The sequence below is a fragment of the Alligator sinensis genome, unplaced genomic scaffold (assembly GCF_000455745.1).
Source record: "Alligator sinensis unplaced genomic scaffold, ASM45574v1 scaffold717_1, whole genome shotgun sequence".
NCBI classification, from domain to species: domain Eukaryota; kingdom Metazoa; phylum Chordata; order Crocodylia; family Alligatoridae; genus Alligator; species Alligator sinensis.
In genome coordinates, this window is record NW_005841961.1 from 1895792 (window position 1) to 1905781 (window position 9990).

General features: G+C 40.6%; 1 protein-coding gene across 2 annotated transcripts in view; it reads right to left on the reverse strand.

The window, feature by feature from the left end:
• MMP16 (matrix metallopeptidase 16) overlaps positions 1 to 9990 on the reverse strand; it is a 302780-nt gene that overhangs the window by 20719 nt on the left and 272071 nt on the right. For both annotated transcript variants that reach the window (XM_006020603.2, XM_025200241.1), the window contains one exon: positions 8534 to 8672. In XM_006020603.2, the coding sequence (XP_006020665.1) occupies positions 8534 to 8672 (139 nt within the window). The remainder of the gene's footprint in view (positions 1 to 8533; positions 8673 to 9990) is intronic.

A 9990-nucleotide genomic window follows, 5' to 3' on the forward strand; every position in this document is an offset into this window, starting at 1 on the left:
TACTGCATTTTTACCATTATTTACAAATGGTTTTTCTTCTATAAATAAATATCAGTGTAAATCAGAGGGGTATAACCTAGTTCACATTTAAAAAGAAATAGTTTCAAAGCTTGGCGCACAAAGGGATTTCATGCAAAAGCAGCAGCTAATTTTTTACAAACAACTGTAATAGACGATGATTGATTTAACAGACTCCTCAAACCAGTGGTTTTCACATAAGTGCAAACAGACAATGCAGTATATACATGTGCGTGATGATATAAAGGTTTTATTAGCACGATTTTGGAATAGACACATTACTCTGAGTAGCAAAGCGATAAGTTATGAAGGGTGTTTCAAAGAAATGCAAATGAAACCTGCATCCTGTGCCACTATTACAGATTGCTTGTATGTACCTCCTATTTTACAGCACAACCATATAGGAAAATTTAAGCTGGTTGTAAATATTTTTATAGAGATACTATTTTTTATTCCTTTTTCAGTAAAACAGTTTCTTGAATACCATGAATCCACTTGTAAACACAGAGGCAGGGAAAGCATAATACTAATATCCCACCTTAAAAGCTCAAAAATTATATTTTTGATAATTCTATAAAATATTTTCTAGGCATTGCAACTTTAGTTCTGCTATCACTAGACAGGAGATGAAACACATTATAAAACACTGAGAAGGAATTAGGAAGAGTGACTCCAGGGCTAGGGATAGAAGTTACACATAAACTGGTTTCAGTCATCAGAAACTGGTTTAAACCCCTGTAAGAGAACAGAAGTTTGGTGCACATAAACCAGTTTCAAAATGGCTGAAATTGGTTTAAGATAAACCTGGTTGAATGTAGGATAAGACCTAGCTGATTTGGGTCAAACCAGTGTATGAAACTTCTGTCCCAGACCCCTTCCTGGTTTAAATTAAATCACAGTCCCTCAGCATCCCAGCATGCTTGGCAGCCCTGGGCTGTGCTAGGGTAGCTTGTCATATTTTATGCTTTAAAGTTGAACCTATTTATAAAGTGGTAAATTACAGTATTGTTTAAAGTTTTCTTTTATATTCAGCCTAAAGTTCGGTATAGCCTCATTGTTATCTAAACTTTTAATTTTGCTGGTTTGCAATGTCAGTTTGATCTTTATGGCTGTGTCCAGACGAGCGCAGCCGTGCGGTATGTGGTGCCGCAGACATGTCTGCAGCACCACATACTGCACATTCAGCTATTCTCTGCACTGCTAGGGAATAGTAAGCATTTTTTTTTGACCCCTGGATCTCCAGGGGTCAAAAAAACCTGAGCAAAAAAAAAAAAGGTGGAGTGTTGCATGTGGGGGCATCATGTACTGTTCAAAACTGGAGCTTGGCCAGCTCCAGCTGCTGGCCAGGCTCTGAGTGGCAGGATCGCCTCTGCTGCAGCCCCAGGAGACCCCCAGGTAGGGCTGATGGGGCCAGCCCAGTGCTGGCTCCAGCCACCCCTACCCCACCTGGGGTAACTTGCCGTGTGCCAGACGGTGCGTGGCACAGGTGTTGCCCAGGGACAACTAGCAGCATCACAAGGTTCACCGCTGCTTCTTGTCCCAAGGGAAACAAATGTCCATGCTTGTGTGGACATGGCCTGTGTGTGCATCTTCATTTTATGAATGTCGGTGGCTGTGTGTCAAACAGCATACATTTGTTCCATCAAAGGAACAAGCGCAAGATGTCCTGGAAACACCCTAGATCGAAACACTGGCATTTGATCGACTATGTGATTGTTTGGATTCATGATTGCCAGGATGTCCTGATTATGAGAGCCATGACTAGCACTGATGACTATTGGACTGTCCACCGCCTCATCCGTTCCTGCATGTCCATCAGGATTGCTCCTAAATGAAGAATGCAAAGGAAGCAGATCAGGCCCAAGTTAAACACTGAGTGCTTGAAGCAGAGAATTCCCTCAAGCAGAGAAGATTCCAGCAACTCCTGAATGAGACACTACCAACAGAAAACCTAGAAGGAGTTGAGGAGCACTGGATGGGACTCAAGACAGCTGTTCTCTCATCCTGTGAAAATACGATAGGACACAAGGCCAGGAAACTTCAAGACTGGTTTGACAAAAATGACACTGAAATTCAAGGTCTTATCAACAGGAAATGGAAAGCTTTTTGTGCCTGGCAGAATAACATCAACTCTGCCAACAAGCAAAATCAGAGGAGCAGAGGAGAACATGAGAACTGAAAAATGAGTGGTAGATTCAGAAACCAAAAGTAATCCAACATTTTGCTGACATCTGTGACACTTGTGGCTTCTTTAGTGCTATCAAAGCTGTTTTTGGCCATAGCAGTCAATGCCTTAATCCTCTAAGATCAAAGGATGGAACAACACTCCTGAAAGACAGTGAATCCATCAATCCTTGCTGGAAAGAACATTCCCAGGACGTTTTGAACCGTAATTCAACTGTTGATGAAGGTAAGATCAACAACTTTCCGCAAAAAGCAATTAAAGACGACACTGGTTTGCTGCATACCCTGGCAGAGGTTGGGAGTGCAATCAGGAAAATGAAGAAGAAAAAGTCAGGTGGTTGATGGAATACCTGCAGAGATTTTCAAAGGAGGAGAACAACTTACATGTCAGCTTCATGTCCTCATCCTTAAAATGTGGAACAAGGAAGAAATCCCAGCTGATTTACGGGATGCCTTGGTTGTTATTATTTTCAAGAAGGGGGACAGAGCTGATTGCAGAAACTAACTAGGGAGGCATCTCATTGTTGGCCATTGCTGGGAAAGTCATCACCTGTATCCTTGCTAACCGCGTTCTTCCACTTGCGGAAGGAATTCTTCCAGAGTCTCAAAGCGGCTTCAGACCATCTTGAGGAACTGCGGACATGATCTTCATAGCACATCAAATCCAGGAGAAGTGTTGTGAGCAAAATCAACTTCTCTATTTGGCCTTCATCAACCTCTCTAAAGCCTTTCATTCTGTAAACCATGAAGCCCTATGGAAAATCCTGTCCAAAACTGGCTGCCCAAACAAGTTCATCAGTGTTCTGGGACTTCTCCATGACAGCATATCAGCAAGGGTTCTCAGCAACAGGAATCAAACAGAATGATTTGGGGTGAATACTGGAGTGAAGCAAGGTTGTGTCATTACTCCAACTTTGTTTTCCATCTTCATCTCCATCCACCATAACGCACCGTGGTGATAGAAAGCTCCCACCTGAAACTGAAATTGTGTATAGGATGGAGGGAGGACTCTTCAGCCTCAACAGACTGAAGTCCAAAATGAAGACCATGACAACATCTATAATGTAGCTCCAGTAAAAAAGTCTTCTTAAAGCATGACATCCTTGCTGAAACGAAGCTCTTGGTTTATTGAGCCATTATCATTCCAACTCTGCTGTATGGCTTGGAAACTTGGGCCACATACAGAAGAAATCTCAAAAGCTTGAAAAAGTACCACCAATGGTGCCTTCACAAGATTCTTCGGATTAGCTGGGAGGATAGATGCACAAACATCAGCATCTTGGCCAAAGCAAATTCCAACAGCATAGAGACCATGATCATCCAAAATCAGCTTTGCTGGACAGGTCATGTTGTTCACATGCCTGACTCCTGCCTTCCAAAAAAAATCTTTTTCTCACAGCTGAAAGACAGTCAGCAAAGCAGCAGAGGGCAAAGAAAGCACTTCAAAGACACCCTGAAGGCAAACATGAAGAGGTGTAACATTGACATCAACACTTGGGAAACCCTTGCTCAGGACCAACCAAAATGGAGGAAGATTGGGAGGGACCTCAACACTTTGAAACAGCTTGTCAACAGGCAGAAAAGGAAAAGAGGAAGAGGTGAAAAGAACATCAGAACATCCAACGCAGCAACGCCCATCCCTCCTGGAAACACCTGTCCTCACTGTTGCAAGATATGTAGATCTAGAATTGGGCTATGGAGCCACCTGCAGACTCACTATTAAGATCCTTAATAGTGAAGACAATCTTACTCATCCGTGAGTGATCGCCCATCATCATCATCACCACATTTGGGCATGTTGTAAGATAAGGTGTCAACTGAGAAGATGTGTCAAGGGTGCATAAATCTTTTGCATCCACCTCTTGGTGAAGGTCACAGGAATGTAGAAAACATATTTAGGTTTTTAGGACGACTATGGAAACAAAGGTAAAGTGGGATGTGTTTCTAAGACAGTTAATGAAATATCATACGTCTAGCAAACTAAGAGGCTTGAGTTCTGACATATGGCCACACTCATACAATACAAGATGAGAAGGCAGACAAGAAAACTGCAGTGATTTTATTTGAATAGAATTATTATTTGGGTATCTCTGTGCTATGTGAGAAAAGCCATGGATCTATACCGTCTGGTTGTTATTTCCTAAGAAATTATACCAGTGAAGAGGCAGCCAGCAGGACATCTGGAATTTGTAAACAATTAATAAGCTTCAAGGCTTCTGGGCAGGGATCTTACAGAAGTGGGTATGATTGCTAAGTTTGTTCTTCCCAGTAGAACATGGAGGAACACTAGGCAAGGTTTTGACTACATATATTCATCCTCCAGTTAATGTAATATAAACAACAGGAGTGACTGTTACAATGGCAATATGAGGCTCCATTTTATTGCGTCTCATTGATTTGACATTCAAATTTTTACTTTTACCTGAAACTAAACAATAATTTTTCCCTTCTTTCTTTGCTGCCAGCTTGATAAAGTCATCCAGGGCTCTGGCAGTCAAGGGCCCCCTCCAGATGTTACTTTTGTTGTGGATTTAAAGAGAGTATCTTGTAATGTTTTTGAAACATGCCAAGTGTTCAGGCAAGCTGTCCTGCAATAAAAATGACAAACCAGTGACAGAGATGCTTCAGATTTAATGTGGAACATCTTTGTGGTTGGCTTGTATCACAGTTTAATTTGAATGCATGGCAATGTTAAAGCCCTGCTATGCAGCCCAATGCTGGCTGCATGATGGGGCTTTAAGATTCCTGGTACAGAAGGGACCCATTGATTCCACCCCTGCAGAAATAGTTAAAGATGCACCGTGCCAACCATCATCTCCCTGCATGTGGGGACATCCCAGATTCCCAGAAGCACACCCATCCCTGGCTGTCCATGGAGCTGAGCTACCATCAGTGTGCAGTTTGCTGGCTGCACCCAGAAGTTTTGCGGTGTGCCATACAGACAGCTATGGATCAGGACGCTTCCAAGGAGTGGGCAGCTCCCCAATCCCCAACTTTTCCCACCCAGTGGGGACAGGTGCAGCCAGCAGATACATAATTGGAATCTGACAAATTTTATCACAGATCCCATAAATCACGCAACCTTCCTTGCACGTGGCATGGCAAGATGCATGATTTTTTGGATTCACGATAAAATGAATCAGGTTCCAATTGTGAGACAAATGTCTGAAAGGAGTCAAGACGGTATTCCTGCAGGTCTGAATTAAGCCCTTAGTTTCTTCACATAATTTACATTTATGCAACTCCAATTAAGACTAACAAATTTACACAGAGAGGTTCTCAGATACCATGGTGATGTAAATCCTTATTAAAACACAAATAGAAAAACATATGAGAGACCTAGACAGAATCAAGCTCCACAGCCACATGGATGGGCAGATGTGGAGGAGAAGAAGGAAAAGAGGTGGTCTGAAGCAGATCTATATAAATCAGTGAATTTCATTAGTCGAAGCTAAAACAGGAGGAGGAACCTCTTCCTTCTACTGTTTTGTTCTCAGCAGGTGGGAACCTCGAGAAGGCACACAGAGAAGGAATAAGATCACCTCTGTGCTGCTCTGCTCTCTCTCTTTCTTTATCTCTGTATCTTTTCTTGAGCTAGAATGGGAGAAAATGAATGAGACAGAATTAGAGCGAATACCAGCAGATGAATACTAAGGCAGCAGCTGTTTCACTCTTGTAGTATGCAGAAGGAAAACAATTGAAAGGAAATGGGTTGAATAGGGCTTATGCAATGAGAATGACAGATCTTTGCTTCCAGGTTAGTGTAACCTGATTAGAAGGATCCAAGCCAATCTTTTTTGTGGTATTTTATATTTAAAAAATTAGTTGTAATTATGAAGAATTAGAGGTAAATGGCTATTGAGAAAACTGAAAAAGGTATTATTGAGAAGATGAAAAAAATGTAACTTCAAACATGATTTTTTTATTATTCCATTATTAACTGGCCCTAGAATTTATGGGTACCTATACATGTGCCTGATGCCTGCTTCAACATCAAGAGCAGACTTGATTGATTAGCACACTCCAGCAGCCTTGGCATCACGTGTATTTAACATCCCTGCACTTCAAAATGGTGGTGGGGGTGCTTTAGTGTCAAACAAGCTTTAGTTAAAGTGCCCCCAGCTGCAATTTTGAAGTGCGGAACACTGAATACACAAGACGCTGTGGGCACTTTAATTAGACCAGCTCCCGAGAGTCGCTCTAATTAAAGCACCCTGCACACCGGAGTACAGGTAAAGATACCCTATGTTATGGGTGTGTGGCTACCACATAAACAGTACATAAAAAGGCCCACAACTTGCCTTAGGATATGTACAGGGTTCATGAGAACATTTTTTATTAACTGAACAAAATATTCATTGTCATTATCTGTATTTAGCCAGGGTACAGTATTTCTGCATACTATTTAATATTTGCCGCTTTGCATTCCACACTCCATGATAATAATTCGGTCTGGGATATAGTGTTTCTTCATCATGGAAGTGTATCATACAGCATTATTCTAGTGCTCCTACTATAAAGGTGGGTCCACTTTTGAAATAACAACCTCAATATTACTTTGAAGCTGGTTAAGCTGTTTTTTACAGGCATAATGGGCACTGACAGATGTGGAAAAAAAGCCAAAACAAAACACTGCTTGACTGGAAGAGGAATCACATCAGTTTGATTTAGCTTGCCCAGAGCTTGCAAACTTCAACAGGGCTTTTTGGAGCTTTAATCTAATAGCTAAGGGTAAAGCGCTGTTTGTTTGTTTTTACCATGTCTATAAGCAGCCAATGATATGAAAAAGAGCAGAACAATGAATCAGTCATAACCTACAAATTTAATTCTGAGCTTTACAACCGGATTGCTTATTGTCATTTTGGATTTTTCTTCTTCTTCTTTGACAATTCCTACCTTATAAATAATCATATTTTACATTGGCTTTCATTTCCACTGAACAAGTTTTGATGTTAAACTGGTATTCCTTTAACATAAAGTACAATTTTCAGATTAAATCTAAATTAGATGCATATTTAATAATTTTAAAATTAGAGAACAGCTGAAGCCTGAAGTAAAACCTGGAAAAAAACATACTGCTTAACAATTCACTATACAGAACATATTTTCTTAGTTTTACTCTTTATTATCCTTTTTTTTTTTTAATTACTAGTCACATTTACATGAAAATGGAATATCTGTTAGCAATTCATTTCCCACCTGAAATAAGAAACGTCATGATTTCCATCAATTCACTGGAAATGATCTGCTACAGTAACATGGCAGAGATGACACATAGTAAGCTATATACAGCAGGAACAGATGCTACTTAAAATATGCAAATGTCTCTAGTAATTCACAGATTCATAGATGTTAGGGTCGGAAGGGACCTCAATAGATCATCAAGTCCAACCCCCTGTATAGGCATGAAAGAGTGCTGGGTCTAGATGACCCCAGCTAGATGCTCATCTAACCTCCTCTTGAAGACCCCCAGGGTAGGGGAGAGCACCACCTCCCTTGGGAGCCCGTTCCAGACCTTGGCCACTCTAACTGTGAAGAAGTTCTTCCTAATGTCCAATTTAAATCTGCTCTCTGCTAACTTGTGGCCATTATTTCTTGTAACCCCCGGGGGCACCTTGGTGAATAAAAACTCACCAGTTCCCTTCTGTGCCCCCGTGATGAACTTATAATACCAGAGATGAAGACAAAACTATGGAAAACACATGGAACCTTAGGATAAAATCACATGTTACATGTAGACCAGTGTTTCCCAACCAGTGTGCCATGGCATAACAGTGTGCCAGCAGAAATGAACAGGTGTGCCACAGAACTCTGCCATGGCAATGAGCTACAATAGGTATGAGAACGGGGAATGCCTTAACAGGTGTGCCGCAGAAAATTTGTATTAATGTAAGTATGCCTTCAGCTGGAAAAGGTTGGGAAACACTTACTTAGACCATACTAAGAAGACTTTAAACATGAGTGTTCACAAGCTAAAGTTCCCTAACTCATGTTATGTGTCCTCTGAGCAGTTCAAAGTTATGCCAATTCAGGCAGGGGTTACCTCTGGGTCCTGTTACCTAGCTCCTGTTAGGGTAACTTCAGCCTGTTCTCTCTCTCTCTCTCTCTCTATATATATATATATGTATATATAAACGCAAGAGAAATGGTAGCTAATATGAGCAAAGACTGTGGCAGGCTTGCATTTTACCATTATCTGTTCACTCATCCAGGAATCCCCGAAATTCAGAATTTCTCCCAAGTCACAGGTGATGTTATGTGTGTAGCAGAAAGCTTTTACTTGTAGTATCAGCAAGCTTTCAAGTGTTACCTTGATTTTAGCTCTTCTTACCTTTAAAGAAAACAAAATTCCCCTCACTGTTTTCATAAACTGCATCAATGCTTGGAGGCAGTCCCCTCCAGAAATAGGTGATCTGCATGGGATATCCATCCATCACCCTATTGTTTCTGACACGCCAAAACCACTGATCCTGAAAACCAAACAAATACATCTGTTAGCATATTCTGAGGCCTCTCTATATGTTGAGCTGCTTTTCAGATACTGAGAAAACACACTGAATATTAGTATGGGACAACAACTTCTCTTCTTTGTCTAAGTGTTTTTGTATTAACTCCAAATGAGTATAAAATAAATTTAACCCCAGCCAGGAAATGACAGCAAAAAAAAAAGCCTCTTAAAATAGTGATTCAGTGATATGTTAAAATAATTACAAACAAAATATTAGACATATCCCCAGAGAAGCAGAAAATTGATAATACTTCTTTCCATGCATCTACCTGACTTTTCTGTAACAAACATCTATTGTGCTTAAAAACAAAGGATAGGAGAGCATGTGTATTAAACAAAAAAGGCCATATTCTACTTAGAAAGATACTAGCATTTCCAGTATTATTTCACAGAATGTAATGGAATTACTCAAGGGTTTCAATGGATTTACTCAGACCAGCTTTCAGACCTATGGTTTCATTGAGAAACAGTACTAAGAAATAATTTGATTTTGAACAGCTACTTCCTGTGTTTGCCATGTTTAGAGAAAGATGTACACACCAGACAAATGACCTCATTTTAGTTAAATGCACTGCTCTAGGGGCAAGCATACTGTATTTAACATCATCAGTCTTGTATTAGGTATTTGTTTAGGAAGAACTTACTGTATTAGTTTAAATATGCTTTCCCTTGAATGTTTTCTTTTTGAAGGCCTAGACTGAACAACAATCAATGTCAACATTCAGCCTTCAGTTCTTTATTGTATTATTTCCAAATCCTTTGCTAAGTTAAATGACTGAAGGATGAACAGTAACCTCCCTATACCACTGATGAACTTTCAGTTTAATCTTATTCAACAAAATGCAAACCTCCTGTGAAAGGTACCTGATATCCAGGGAGGTGTTCTATCTGCAGATCAGGAATAATGTAGGGATTGGCACTGTAACTTACCCACTCTGTCCTGACACGAGCCAATCCGAAGCTCAGAGAAACCAGTGGAATGACTCCCATCTAGGTATGGGAGGATTAGTTCATTTGACAATCTGATTCACTTCTTTTCTGCAGTCATTGGTTATGAAGCTATTTCTTGCTAATGAGACCCAGGCCACTAGCTGTGATTGTAGATTTGCAACGTGGGTACCGACAGACTGCACTAAGAACTGCACAAATATGACCAAGTGTTGTATGCAGACTGTGATATCACCAAGACTTTCAGTCTTTATTGGCGATACCCACTGCACAAACCAACCCTTAAATCCACCATTCTTGCATGATGTTGCCGTTCACAATATCATCTTTCC